This window comes from Camelina sativa, chromosome 6 (assembly GCF_030686135.1).
Source record: "Camelina sativa cultivar CO46 ecotype springtype chromosome 6, ASM3068613v1".
NCBI classification, from domain to species: domain Eukaryota; kingdom Viridiplantae; phylum Streptophyta; class Magnoliopsida; order Brassicales; family Brassicaceae; genus Camelina; species Camelina sativa.
Window position 1 is genome coordinate 6674597 of NC_141885.1, and position 15376 is coordinate 6689972.

Here is a 15376-nt window from a genome sequence, read left to right on the forward strand (position 1 = left end):
TGGTGGTCCTATTTAGGACATGTGTTTGGCGTTGGTGGCGGTCATGTTTAGGACATTTATTTGGCCTTGTTGGCGGTCCTGTTTAGGACATTTGTTTAGCCTTTGTGGCGGCCCTTTTTGGCAGTGAGATGATCCATGTGTGGTCATGAGGTATTCCAGTGAGGGGATATGTGGTTGGTAGGACATTGAGATGTCTTACGCAAGCCACGGGAAGGAAACCTGGATAGGGATAGGACTCAGACGTGTTCAGAATTGTTTGCTCGCGACTCTTGCTGAACTTAGGTTCTCCTAGTACCGCCATATTTTGAGACTTTGTGGCTTGGGATTATGGTTGGTATATCGACATCGGATGACGATCCGGGGGCGCGCTATAGGGTGGCAACCCGAGACACGAGTATTGGATTTTTCCTTATATATTATGGCATGCGGGCTTAGGCCCGATGAAGAGCCAACATTATGGCATGCAGACTTAGGTCTGATGAGGAGCCAATAAAAACTCAAGGTTTAGGTCTATGAGTAAAGGAAAGTCCAAAATTCGAGAGCAAATAATGCCTGGAGCGTGGGTCTATCGCCTAGAGTTGACCTTTCGTAGATCGGTCGGAGGAATGCGGGCCGTGGAGACGGTTGCACGGGAATTCTTGGCTATTGGGTGTTCGAGATTCGAGGACGAATCTAGTTTGGTGGGGGAGAATTATAACACCCGCGAACCGAAATCCCGGTTTGGGGGATTGCATCGGTCGATGCAAAAGGTGCATCGGTCGATGCAGAAGGTGCATCGGTCGATGCAGGTTCAGTTTTCTGCGTTTTGACTTAAGTGAAACGCTGCGTTTTCGGCAAAGGGAAGAGGAAAACCCTTAAGTCGATTATTTTTTCTCATTAGTCGACTTTGGCCGTTTTTGAGAGAAAAAGAAAGAGAGAAAAGTTCCCTAAGTGTTCTTGAGTGTTCTTGGTGATTTCTGGAGATTGGAAGCTGCTCCTGTAGAGATCTGTAGCTGGGATCGTTGTAGGAGCTTCTTGGAGGTGTTTTCTTGTTGGTTTAAGGTTCAGATTCGTCTTGGCAAAGGTAAGTGCAGGACCATGGCTTATCTAAGCTAGAGCTTCTCTGATCTGCTTGTTTATGTGTTGTTAGGCTTGTTATATGGTTATTTGGGATGTTAGGAAGCTTTCTTGTGGCTTATGTTATAATATTGGTTTATTATTGGATATTGTTTTAGATATTATTATTTGTTATTCCGCTGTTTGGTTGTGATTGTGGTTAGGTGGCTAGTGGATATGGGACCACTAGTTGTAGTTTATATATTATTATTATTATTATTTATTATTTATTATTAATTAAAAAAAAAATGGGTCGAGTCGTTTCAACAAGTCCCAACTAAATTCTCTAGAATCCTTACAACCAAACACAATGATTTCCTTATTTGATAATATTAATTTCCTAAATCTATCTACCTAATTTAAAGCAATATGTTAGATTAAAATATAATTCTCCTTTCACTTTATTTAATCGTATATTTAATTATTTAAATTACTATTTAATATATTAAGTTAATAATATTTTAGATTTTTGTAGTATATGATGTGATTTGAATTTTTATAAACGGATATATATTTTAAAAATTGTTTTAGAATTTTTGTAACCAAATAAGTATATTCGGATATAGATTATTTCACATTTGAGTTATTTTAATATGTAATGAATATCTATCTTAACCTTTTTATTAATTACTATGAGAACACACACATATATAACAATGTAACGTTTATATTCCAACTCAAAGAAACTTGATCTATTTATAATATATTCAAAAAAAAATTTCTTAAAATTGTCCCGTGGTGTACCACGGGGTCAAACCTATCTATCTTAACATTTTTGGAGTACATTTTTGTGTCATCCTTTCTTATCTTTGTATTCAAACAAGTTCCAACTAAATTCTCTACAATCCTTACAACCAAACACAATGATTTCCTTATTTGATAATATTAATTTCCTAAAATCTATCTACCTAATTTAAAGCAATATGTTAGATTAAAATATAATTCTCCTTTCACTTTTATTTAATCTTATATTTATTTATTTAAATTACTATTTAATATATTAAGTTAATAAAATTTTAGATTTTTTTTAGTATATGATGTGATTTGAATTTTTATAAACGAATATATATTTTAAAAATTGTTTTCGAATTTTTGTAACCAAACAAGTCTTTACCATCGTCTAAGTTGGGAACCCTGTATTTTAGTAAAATATGTTAGATAATGAAAATTTTAAAATAATACTATGTCTATTTTTCATAGATGTGAAAATAGTCAGATAGGTGGAAGTAGTCGAAGATATATGTGTAGGAGTATATAAATATTGTACTTACACATAGATTTAGTTTGTCTACCCATATATGAAGTGTAGTTAAATCCAGCCTTATCTGAGGTTCATCTGCAAGTGTCTTTTCAATCATAGCAATCTGATCATCACTCATGATATCCCGTTTTCTTTTGTTAGCAAGGTTTTCTAATTTGGCATGTTTTGTATTGTTTTTTTTGTTGTTCATGATTTTCTAGTGTACTTAAGGTTTTGATTTAATATATGATACTACTTAACAAACATCTTTGTATAATAAGACATATGCTCTATCTCCTGAGGGTGATAGATAAATGTTTCCTTTTTGTACGTTTTTGAATTAGTTTTTGTTTTGTTTGGTAAGTATTTTTTAATTTTTTTAGCGACTAACTTAGACATATGTCAAAATATAAGATCGTTAATTTGACATATGTTGCGATCATGTTAAGCAGTAATCTGGACATGTGTCGACATCTGATCGTTAAAATTGACACGTGTCAAGATCATATGAATTACTAACATGGATAAATAATCGTTAAAACTGACACATGTCACGATCTGGTGAGTTTTTTTAACTTTGATCTCTGATCGTTAAAACTAACACTTGTCATAATCTGATGAGTTACTAACGTTAAAAACCAATCTTTATATAATAAAATATTCATATCATGTTACATAGGTACCTAGTAAACTAATAAAATAAACAAAATTGTACTGATATTATTTTTTTGTCAACTTGTATTATATTGATGGAAACGGATGTAAACATCCTAATTGCAAGCCATGAAGCAAACTTTTTACCGGCCTTAAGCCCCTTACAAACCCAGAGATTCTTCGTGCTACTCCTAAGTCTCACTCCAAACACTAGTGCAGACTTATTCAAAAGAATGGCTAAACCTACTCAAGCCGTTAAAAACTGAAATTCAATCAGAGGACAATCTCTTCTCGTCCGCAAACAGGTGATGTAACCAAAATTGTACTGATATAGTTTAATATTTTGAATGAATTTTCTCTACATTCTACCTCTACCAATACCGTTTTCTAATCACTGTTTTCAATTAAAAATAAATATGAAATCTCTTAAAATTCTATTCAAAACTCTTTTTCAAAAACATTTGTTATTGTTCGAATAAACAGTAGATTTCATATAATTTTAACAAACTGTATTGAATGACAATATACAAATATCATTTTCAATAACCTGGAATTTGAAAAGATTTTTAGAACTCATTAACTGAATAATAACCTATATTGTTTTTGGGAAAAATGCCAAAAAAAAACCTTAAGTTATTTTTATTTGGACGTTTAATACACAATTGTTTTAGATTGGAATAAAAATACACCAAATAATTAAAACGTGTCATTTAAAACCTAAAACAATAAGTGTTGTTATTTTCATATTCACGATTTTTCAACAAAATTAAAATTCCAATTTTATTCCGGTTATCTAATTAATTATTAATTTTTAATATAAAATTATCGGTTTTCTATTTCTTTCCCTCTTCTTCTTCATCGAGGATATCAAAAGGTAAAGAGATCAAAAGGTAATTCAAAAGCAAAATTGCAAGATATGAATCGGATGAAGTCACCTTGATCGTTGCGAGCAGTGAAGAGGATAGAAGCAGTCTCATCACCAACGAGACACTTAGAGATCTGGGCAGGTCGGAGATGAGAGGAAGAAGCTTGTTAATTTCTGGGCAGGTGGCCGCTTGTTCTTGGTTTTAGCTGATTGACGAACACCGATTCCTCTTCTCATGCGGTGTCTGCTGCTGTGGCGAGACGGAGGCGACTGGTTTCTTCCTTGTCGCCGTAGCGGAGGCGGTCCGTTTCTTTGGAAATTATCGTTGATGGTAAAATCTCGAAACAACAATCTCTTTAGAGATTTTGTTCAAGAGGAGGAGGAAGAAGAAAGAACGAAATAGATAAATTCTGGTTTGATATGGTTATTAGAAAACCGAAAGTTTTATATGAAAAATTAATAATTAATTAGATAAACCCGAATAAAATTGGAATTTTGATTTTGTTGAAAAATTGTAGTATAAAAATAACAATACTTATTATTTTAGGTTTTAAACGACATGTTTTAATTATTTGGTGTATTTTTATTCTAATCCAAAACAATTGGATATTAAACATTTAAATAAAAATAACATTGTGTATTTTTTAGTATTTTTTCCTTTTTTTTTAACAAAATAAACCTAAACTTCATAGGGCAATTTTGTGAGATAACCAAATAAAAAAAAGTAAAGAAAGAATATAGCACATTAACGTGTGAAATTAAGAAAATGGGGTAGCAATATCCTGCTAACGCTTTTTTATACCTAAACTTTAATACCCTGCAAATAACAACCTAAATTGTATTAAAATTCAAATTTGCTACCTAAACTATATAAAATGTTGTCAATTTCAATCTTTGTTCGAACAGTGTTAAATTAGAGTTTAACGATGTTGAGTCAGACGATCTTTAACATGCACATGGCACTGGGAATGACCAAAACTAAATTGTTTTGGTCATTTTTAGGTGTGTTGTAGCAAGAAACAAAGCGGTTGAGAAAAAATGGGGTACTGGAGTCCGTTTTTGGGTGTGTTGTAAGACTTCATTTTTTGTAATTTCTTGCTACAAAATACCCAAAAATGACCAAAACGACGTTGTTTTGGTAAGTCCCAATGCTACGTTGATGTCACGGACCGTCTGACTCAACATCATTAAATTCTGATTTAACACTATTCGAACAGAGGTTAAAATTGACAACATTTTATATAGTTTAGGTAACAAATTTAAATTTTAATACAGTTCATATTGTTATTTGCAGGGTGTTGAAGTTTGGGTTTAAAAAAGCGTTTAGTAAATAGTTGAGGTTGATTTTGGTCATTTTCCCCTACCAAGCTACTGCTGTAGGTTTTATAGTAACATGACATGTAGTATTGTATGTCTAAAATCTAATGTAAAAAAATGTTATAATAACAAATAGTGTTGGTAGTTAGATCCATATAATACTATATAGAATCTGGATGAATATAATATTATACTATACTATTTTAGTATATTTTTAGAAATCTAAATAAATAGAAAAAGAATAATAAAGTAAAATGTATTTGTAAATACAACATTTCAGTTTAAAAAGAACATATTCCATTATATAAAATAAAATGAAAAGTATGAAACAAGTCATATAAAATCTAATATGTCGAGTTGAATGTTTGTTTAATAAAAAATACTATATACCATAAAGGGACACAACATAGAGAACCTAAACATTTGACTCAAACCCATATTGAAAAAAACGATATATCCTAAGGGATATAATATTATCAATCCCAACAACAAATTGAACATTAAAAAAAACACATATAAATCGTTTACAACATTCCAGTTTAAATAGAACACATAAATGGAATAGTATAAAATGAAATGAAAAATATGAAACACGTTTTTATTAAGAAAATATATGATATGAAACATATTTTGTCGAGTTTAATATTTGTTTAATAAAAAACACTATACCCTAAAAGATACAAAAACCCAAACATTTGAATCAAACGCATATCGAATAAAAACACTATACCTTAAAGGATATACTATTGTCAACCCCAATAAGCAAATTAAACGGTAAACAACAATAACATATAAATCGTTTGCATACTTCTAATTATAATTTAAATTTTGTAATTATGCAATATAAATATAACTCAAAAGTTGTGAATGATATTTAATAAAAAAAACATGAAATAGAATGTTGTTCTGTTCTATATAATATAAATAACAACTGTTGGTTATGTAGAAGGGATACAATTGTCATTATTACAGAAAATATACAGAATATGAGAGGGTTATGATAAGAATAGTTAGCCAGTTAATTATAGTTTTTTTAGGTTATATTTGCCAATTTCCCAACTTCATAATCCAATTCCAATAACCTTAAATATATATTTATTGGGGGAATTGGCATAAATGAAGCAAAAAAAAATTATAATTCATGGAGTAACCATTCTAACCATGATCAACAGTTAATATTCTCTATATTTTATATATTATTTATTTTTTTATCTCTGTTGCATGATCAACAGTTGCCTACCGTTCAGAAGTCAAAAAGTTGATGTGATATGGGAGCCCTTTGATATCCCGCTCTCCTCGAAGACAAAAAAAAATTACAGAGAATCGCTTCTCCATTTGTTTCGTCTCCTGTTTTGGGCTTTTAATCCCCCAGCGACTGCAAAATATTTTCTTGTATATATCGGCGAGAGTGGTGTGACGTTGGCGCTTTGACGGAAGATAGCGCCGCAAGTGTAATCGCCGATCTCGAGGCGAGAGACAAACAAGTTCTCCGATTTTGCAACGTATCCGCCAGTGAACAATAACGAGTAAGTCTTCATTTCTGGGGATCGCTTGCTAAGCAAATACTAGCACCGCGTTACCCTTGCGGTTTGTGGGTGGATTCGATGCATTCTCTACCCCAGATGAAAAACTCGTCGAGGATTTCCTCAATGTAATGGAAAGGGCCATGTATGTGATGAACCAAATTTGCCTTGTACTACATAAATTGCGTGCAACTGAATTAACATTGGGATTCTTGCTTACTAACTATTGGCAGATCATATGAGTTGTCGTGTGGCATGGTTGTGGAGAATACTAATTTTCTTAACATCTATACAGTGTCGACATTCCTTAATGAGTTGGTAAGATATATAACCTATTTACTACTCCTTTCCTATTAGTGGTCTTGCTAATTCATAAACTATTTTACATGTACCTTATATGATCCACAGGGGGCAGATCTGTTAGTTATGTTTATCCAAGCCCGACGTGACGCCAGTCCTAACCATCGGTTTGATTTCATACCTGCCTTGTTTCTGTCCATGCTATACCGCCAGTATAACCGCTTTGTCAGATCGCAGGATAAAGCCAAATTCAACTTTTCTAGTTTAACGGTGTTGCCTTTCTTGACGTGTCCTAGATGGTTTAGTGAAGTGGATATTCTGTATAGCCCCATGCAGATAGAGAGACAACACTGGGTTGCTCTGGTTATAGATTTGACAACATGGCAAATTATGATCATGGACTGCAACAAATCTTGTTTGACGGACCAGCAAATTAATACCTATGTGGAACACGTTGTTGTGATGCTCCCATATCTAATCTGCAAATATGTTGTTAATGGAGAGGCATCTAGACCACAGCTTGATCCTCTCTCCGTCCTGCGCCCTAGTATACCATTCTGCTGTTCAAACCGGAGTAAGTCATTGCTCCCTCTGATACATATGTCATTATACGGTCCTCTACATTGGTAACGACACACATGATTTTACTGTCTCTCAGCGTTTGTCGGAATTGCTTCGTTGCTTCTGCTCGAGCTTCACGTGGTTTCTTCCTTAGCCACCTATTACAGGAAACTTGATGAGGAGAAAGTTCAAATAGCAGCGAAGCAGTATGCTCTTGGTGCGTTTGCAACCTTCTCGACCACTCCCAAAACAATATAGTCCTCCAGGCGGTAGAGATAATGCCGTGATGTTATCAGATATCTGCAATGTAATTTCGTGTACTTGTATTTACATTCTAGTTCCCTTCAAATTGTCAAGCTACATCAACTGTATCACTGTCTCCTGAAGATTACTATTTCAATTTTTAAAAAGATACTATTCCATTTTTTCCGCCCTGTTAATAGTACATCTAATCTACTATTTAGTCACACGTATTATTGTTTCTAAAATAGCTCAACTTATGATTAGGGAGGGGGTTGCCAATGTTGGGTCGTGTAGGGAATAGTATCTTGCGTAGGGTAAGAAATAAACATGGGTAGGGGTGTTTATAGGCCATTGCAAACAGTAACATATATTTAGACACACATTTGACGGTGGCAGGTACCTCAACTTATGGTAGGGTTGGGGTTGTCAGTTTTGGGGTTGACAATTTTGGGTCGTGTAGGAATAGTATCTTGTGTTTTACATGGGTAGTGGTTTCTAGAGACCAGTGTCAACAATACAACATATTTAGGCAAACATCTCATGTTTGCAGGTAACTACCCTTATGCTAAGGTTGTGATTGACATTGTTGGGTTGACAATTTTGGGTCGTGTAGGGAATAGTATCTTGCGGACAGTTAGAAATAAACATGGGTCTGAGTTTATATTTGCCATTGCGAACGAAACAACATATATATGCCACCAAACGATGCACCTTATCCGCTCTTTCTAACCCTTTTGGGATGTTCTATAAAGGAACTTAAAATAGCATGGGAAATGATATGGTATTGCTGGGGCAGTTGCCTTGTTATTGAAAGACCAAGACAGAGAAGCCAAATTATTAGTTATAGAGCTAAGCTGGGGATTTCATTAATATTACACAAAAAACAAACCTTGGTGCCATTGAGCATTACAACAATATCTACATCACAAACGCCTAGCAACCAGATACTACTATAATTACAGAAGTAGGGGTGCTTATAATTCAAAATACAGTGGTATACACCATCCTTGGATATACCATTCTATTTTGAGTCAAAAATTGACCCCTGTCACCGAAACTATATACATCACTTCACTGGTTGCTTCCATTATTTATGTGCACATCCAAAACACCGTCACTCAACAACTCATACGTACCTCGTGGCTTTAGACAAGTTCTTAGATGGCGTTCTAGCAAAATGCCTTGTTGTTCCCTGTGTGGCAACAACGTGAACATCTCCTTGTTGATTTAGGACGAGAACGCTACATTTAGAAAAAAATATATTGACATTGAAAGGCATTTGTGGATTAGCATCATATAAGTATAGCTATGTAATGACACTCACATAACAAACCTTGAACTCCCCTCTAGACAAGATCCTGATTTTTTTGGGTCTACCTGGTGGACGGCGGGACAGTGGTGGGTTAAGGTCATCCCTGGTTCCAGATGCGGCATCCGATGTAGTGTGGCCACCAACAGATGGGATTGGATATATCTTCTCTTTGTATGAGTGGCGGATAGTCTCCTCAAAGTACGCAGTGTCAACGAAGGTATCAATAGATACACCTAAACGTGTTGCGGAGGCTATGGCATGCGGATAGGGTATGCTTAAACTCTGAAACTCGTTGCAGGAGCATGTCTGATGTGACCTGGCCTACTGGATCAGACACATACTCGGACGCGGAGACATTCGAGGCCAGTTCGGGGCAAAGAACCAGGGAAGCTGCGCAAGTGCCATGGATTCGTCCAGGAGCCACAACAAGAAGCAAGAGTGCTAAGAGGAATCTCTGGATCAAATGCAACCTTTTCACTGAATGGTTCCTCCAAGCCCATGAACAAGCTGGTCAAGGACCACAACCTAACAATTTGTCCCAACACTCCGAGGTTGTTCGGACAGTCTTCACCATTACCCAAGGGTGAAGACATTAAAGACGTTACGAGGCATGGTACTCTTTTTCCTTACTCGGGTTTGTCCTACAGGCTTTACCAAGAAGTTTTTAATGAGGCCGTGAACTCTAACGCATTGCCCGTCCGAGTGATGTGGCAATCCTATCCTTCTTCTCTTAACCTTGTTTGAATATTTTCGGACCGTTGGATTTCTTTTATCTTTGTCTTTTCCTTCTTTAGCTTTATGGCCATGTGTAAGGCTGGCATTTGGCCACGTTTGTTTTAGGGTTAAGATTTCCCTTGCTTAGTTTGCCTATTTAAGGGCTTTGAACCCCATTGTAAAAGTTAGCCTACCTTGAATACGAGCTGATCTCATGAAAACGAAAACCCTTAACACGCTTTGAACCGGGTTCAAATCGTTTAAGTCTAGCCGTATTGCGAGTCCTCTCATAGCTCTTGTGTCTCTTCAACGATCCACCATTCATCCCTTGAGATCAGCTCGGGTCGAGTTACACCCATCGCTACCGGAGCCTGCCGAGTCGAGTTACTTATTGGTCAGGTTCCTCCGTTCTATCGTTTCTTGCAAGACCGCCATTCATTCATCGATCCTTCAACGTCCCGCGCCCATTACTTTCCGTCCGTTCATCTTTTCTTATCGCCAGGTCACCGTCTGTCCGTTTATTCAAACCGTCCGGCAGTTCGTGACCAAGTCGTCCGTCCAACTCGCGGCAATATTCGTCCGTCCGTGCGAATGCTACCTAGGGTCGCATCAATATCCCTTCAACAAAATTAACAGTGAAGCATTCTCCACTCCTTACCTGAACTTGGAACTCAAAGTCACTAATTGGCCTAACCGCCATGGACATGGTTACATCTTTCCTTACCTCTATTTTTGTGTTTTTGTTATCACCTTTCACTTCCGTTTGCCCTAGGTTGCTTGTTCATATTCGTTCTTGTTGTTCTTGTTGTTCGCCGTTTGCTTAGCTAGATCTTTGTTAGGTTGCGTGGCTTTTGTTTTTGGTTGTTTTAGGGCGTAGATCGTTAAAGTTCTTTGCTTTATCTTATATTCTTGTTAGTAGTGGTCCTTAGACGCGTGTCAGTCCTAGGCTAGCCGTTTTGAGTCAAAGTTCTCTCCTTTTGTTGTTTTGTAGGTTTCTTTTGCTTTTTGTTCAATCATTGGATCCTTTCTTCAATCATTGGATATTCGTTTTGCATTTGGGATATTCGCTACACTAAAATAAAACGTGTGACTTGTGAACAGGTGTGCACGAGTGATCCGACTGACGTCGCACACGTGCAAAGGTCAAGAATCACCCATGGAACGAGAGCCGGATGCACCGCGGTCCGTACACCGACCAAACGCCCTTGCCGTCCGTACACCGACCACCGTCCGTACGACCACCTTTTCCGGCAAGAGACTATCTTTGGTACCAATTTCTGGACATCCTAACCGGAGACCACTGTCCGTACTACCGGCCGCCACCATCCGTACCAACGTCAATCATACGGACCCTGATCGAACGATGGCTGAACATCAACCGCCCGACGAGCCGCAGCCACCAACGGAGATCAGAGCCGTTCAGACCGATATCTGAGCCCAGATCACCCAGCTAGGCGAACGCTTACAGCAAATGGAACTTGGTAGGCCACCGCCTGCCGCTCCCATACGCCTCGTCCATAACAGACCGTTGAACCGCGGACATGACATGGGAGACACTACTGAGGAAGAACATGACTTCCTCGACGCCAGAGGAGGCATGAACCGGAACCAAGATCGGCGAGGCCGACCCGACAATAATCAACATTAACCAGCGCACAATCTCATAGTTCCGACCTTTGCTGGCAAAGTTGATCCCGAAGCTTATCTTGACTGGGAAGGATGCATGAACCATGTTTTCTCATGTTACCATTACACGGACCAGAGGCAAGTCACCTATGTTGCGGCCCAACTTACAGACCATGCCTTAACCTGGTGGGAACGAGATGTGGCCGATCGAAGGAGAAACCATGAACGGCCCATTCCTACGTGGGACGTCATGAAAGCCACCATGCATTGCCGATACGTTCCTCCTCACTACAACCGAGAGTTGCAACGCCGGTTCAGGAGGCTTAGTCAAGGCAACAAAAGCGTGGAAGAGTACTACAAGGAGTTTGAACATCTGCGCAATAGACTCCAAATCGACGAGACTAAGGAAGCTCTTATGGCTCAATTCCTCGATGGTTTGCAAGACAAGATTGTGCGAAAGGTCGAGAGACTCTCTTACGATGGGTACGACGAGTTGTTACACTTGGCCATTCAAGTCGAACAACAAATCAAGAGGAAGGTCGCAAGCCTTAGTTGCACAAGCAACCAGGGACTCCCAAGCTTGTCACCCAACGTATCCCCCTCGAACACCAATCGAGACAAGTCCAAGTCAGGCCGGAACGATACTCGATTCAAATCAAAGGAACCGGCCAAGGAAGTGCGTACTAATCCGCGACCAGTTCCTAGCAAAGCAAGGAGCCGGGACATTGTTTGTTTCAAGTGTCAAGGAAGAGGACACTATGCGAGAGACTGCCCAAACCCGAGAGCCATGATCGTTACACCAGCCGGTGACATCAAGTCCCAAGACAAAGACGATGGAGAACCAGACAATCATGCGGGGCCGATTGAGTTAGAAGAAGCTATTGCTGAACCTGAAGTCGGAGAATTGCTAATGATCAGGCGAATGCTTAGCACCAGTCAAGCCTTAGACGACACCAATCAAAGGGACAACATTTTCCACACGTGTTGCACTGTAAGTGGGAAAGTTTGTGGCTTGATCATTGATGGGGGTTCATGCACTAATGTTGCAAGCTCTTATATGGTCAAAAAATTATCTCTCCCGACCACAAACCATCCCAAACCTCATAAGCTTAAGTGGTTAAATGACAAGGCCGTGATCCAAGTATCGCAACAGGTCACAGTCCCTTTCAGTGTTGGCCCATATAAAGACCAAGTCTTATGTGCTGTCGTCCCTATGCAAGCTAGCCACCTCCTTTTGGGGCGTCCATGGCAGTTTGATAAGAGGACGTCTCATTGTGGCCATACTAACCAGTATTGGTTCGTTCATGACAATAAACGCATTTTTCTAAAACCGTTATCACCAACTCAAGTGAGTGAAATGCAATCTAAACTGGTTAAGGATCCGAACTTTAAAAAAAACTTCTTGATAAGTGCCAATGATGTTAGGAGATCACTTAGTGACTCCACTTGTCAAGTGTTATTGATGGAGTTCAAAGATGTTTTGACCATAGGAATTGTTGAAGGTCACGTACCAGGAGAGATCAAGGCCCTTCTAAGGACGTTCCAGGATGTGTTTCCCGAGGAGCTTCCACACAGCCTACCACCAGTACGCGGCATCGAACACCAAATTGATCTTATACTCGGAGCTCAACTACCGAACAGACCAGCGTACCGAGTCAACCCTACCGAGGCCAAGGAGTTAGAGCGACAAGTGGGCGACCTGATGAAGCAAGGATACGTCCGGGAAAGCCTCAGCCCATGCGCATTGCCTGTTTTGCTGGTTCCAAAGAAAGACGGCACATGGAAGATGTGCGTAGACTTCCGAACCGTGAACAACATTACCGTCAAGTACCGGCATCCAATTTCTCGCCTCCACGACATGCTTGACGAGTTGAGCGGTTCCACCATCTTCTCCAAGATAGACCTTAAAAGTGGCTATCATCAAGTGAGGATGAAAGAGGGAGATGAGTGGAAAACCGCATTCAAAACCAAGCAAGGTTTGTACGAATGGTTGGTAATGCCATTCGGTCTATCCAATGCACCTTCTACCTTTATGCGACTCATGAATCATGTTCTTCGTGCTTACATCAATAAATTTGTGGTAGTCTATTTTGATGACATCCTTGTGTATAGCCAAAGTCTAGAAGACCATCTTAACCACCTTGAACATGTCTTGAAAATGCTTAGGGAAGAGAAATTTTTTGCTAACCTTAAGAAGTGTGTGTTTGGAGCTGTTGAACTTGTGTTTTTAGGGCTCGTGGTGAGTTCGCAGGGACTTAAAGTGGACCATGAAAAGATCAAAGCGATCGAGGAGTGGCCAACCCCGACCAATGTTAGCCAAGTTTGGAGTTTCCACGGGTTAGCCAGCTTTTACCAGCGGTTCGTGAAGGATTTCAGTACTATAGCCGCACCACTCACGGCCGTGACCAAGAAGAATGAGGAGTTCAAGTGAGGGCCGGCACAGGAAGCATCCTTTCGAGAGCTCAAGAACCTCCTGACTCAAGCGCCGCTTTTGGTCCTGCCCGACTTCAATAAAACGTTTGAAGTGGAGTGTGATGCCTCCGGTGTAGGCATCAGAGCCATTCTAACACAAGTTGGCCGTTGAGTGGCCTATTTCAGCGAGAAACTGCATGGACCAAGTCTCAATTACCCCACCTACGACAAGGAGCTCTACTCGCTAGTCTGAGCCATGGAAACCTGGCAACATTATCTGTTGGCCCGAGAATTTGTGATCCACACCGATCTTGGAACGCTGAAACACCTTCGCGGTCAGACCAATCTCAAGAGGCGTCATGCCAAGTGGTTGGAGTTTATCGAGTCTTTTCCTTATGTGATCAAATATAAGAAAGAGAAAGACAATTTTGTGGCAGACGCACTCTCAAGACGACACTCCCTGATCACCACCATGGAGGCACGAGTATTAGGCTTCGCCTAGATCAAGGAAGCCTACGCACCTGATCCCGAGTTTAGAGAATGTCATCGTGAACACGGGAAAGGCATCTACCAGCGGTTTTTCATTCATGAGGGGTTCCTATTCAAGGATAGATGCCTTTGCATACCGGCCGGATCAATCCGCGAACTATTATTGCATGAAGCCCACAGAGGAGGATTAACCAGACACTTCGGAGTAGCAAAGACCTTGGAGGTACTGAAGGCACATTTCTATTGGCCAAAGATGAAGAGTATGGTGGAACGATTCTGTGGTTGATGTGTCATTTGTCGTGCCGCCAAATCCACAACACGGCCCTACGGTCTCTACAAGCCGCTACCTGTAGTAGAGAGTCCTTGGGTAGACCTATCAATAGACTTCGTTCTCGGTTTGCCGGTTAAAGACAATAAGGATTCCATTTTCGTGGTGGTCGCTCGATTCTCGAAGATGGCTCACTTTATTCCTTGCAACAAGGTGAATGATGCCATGGTCGTCGCCAACCTGTTCTTTCGAGAAGTGGTGTGTTTACACGGCCTGCCCCAAAGTATTGTTTCCGACCGAGACTCACGATTCCTCAGACATTTCTGGCGGACTCTTTGGAGGAAGATGGGAACCAGGCTACTTTACTCAACGACTTGTCATCCCCAAACCAATAGCCAAACCGAGGTGGTAAACCGGACGCTGGGAGCGCTTCTACGCACAACCATTGCTAGCAACACTAGGACGTGGCTTGAGTTACTACCGCTCATCGAGTTTGCCTATAATCAATCGGTGCATTCAGCCACCAAGAAGTCTCCCTTTGAGGTGGCGTATGGATTCAAGCCCTTGACGCCTCTACATTTGCTGCCCCTACCTCCAGGCGAAACTGAGTGTCAAGACGGTGTTGCTAAAGCCAAACTAGTCAAGAATTTACATGCTGAGGTTCAAGCCAAACTTGAGAGGAGAGCCGAGCAATACACCCGCAAGGCCAACCACGGACGCAAAGCGATCATCTTCAAACCAGGCGATTGGGTGTGTC

The 15376-nt window shown here is 39.6% G+C and overlaps 1 protein-coding gene across 1 annotated transcript; it reads left to right on the forward strand.

Moving 5' to 3' along the window:
• The first annotated feature begins 11700 nt into the window (after nt 1-11700).
• LOC104698763 (uncharacterized) lies at nt 11701-13881 on the forward strand. Its single transcript, XM_010414160.2, has 2 exons — nt 11701-13426; nt 13535-13881. Exons 1-2 carry the CDS (start codon nt 11701-11703, stop codon nt 13879-13881), a joined length of 2073 nt encoding a protein of 690 aa, XP_010412462.2.
• Nucleotides 13882-15376: the final 1495 nt, after the last annotated feature.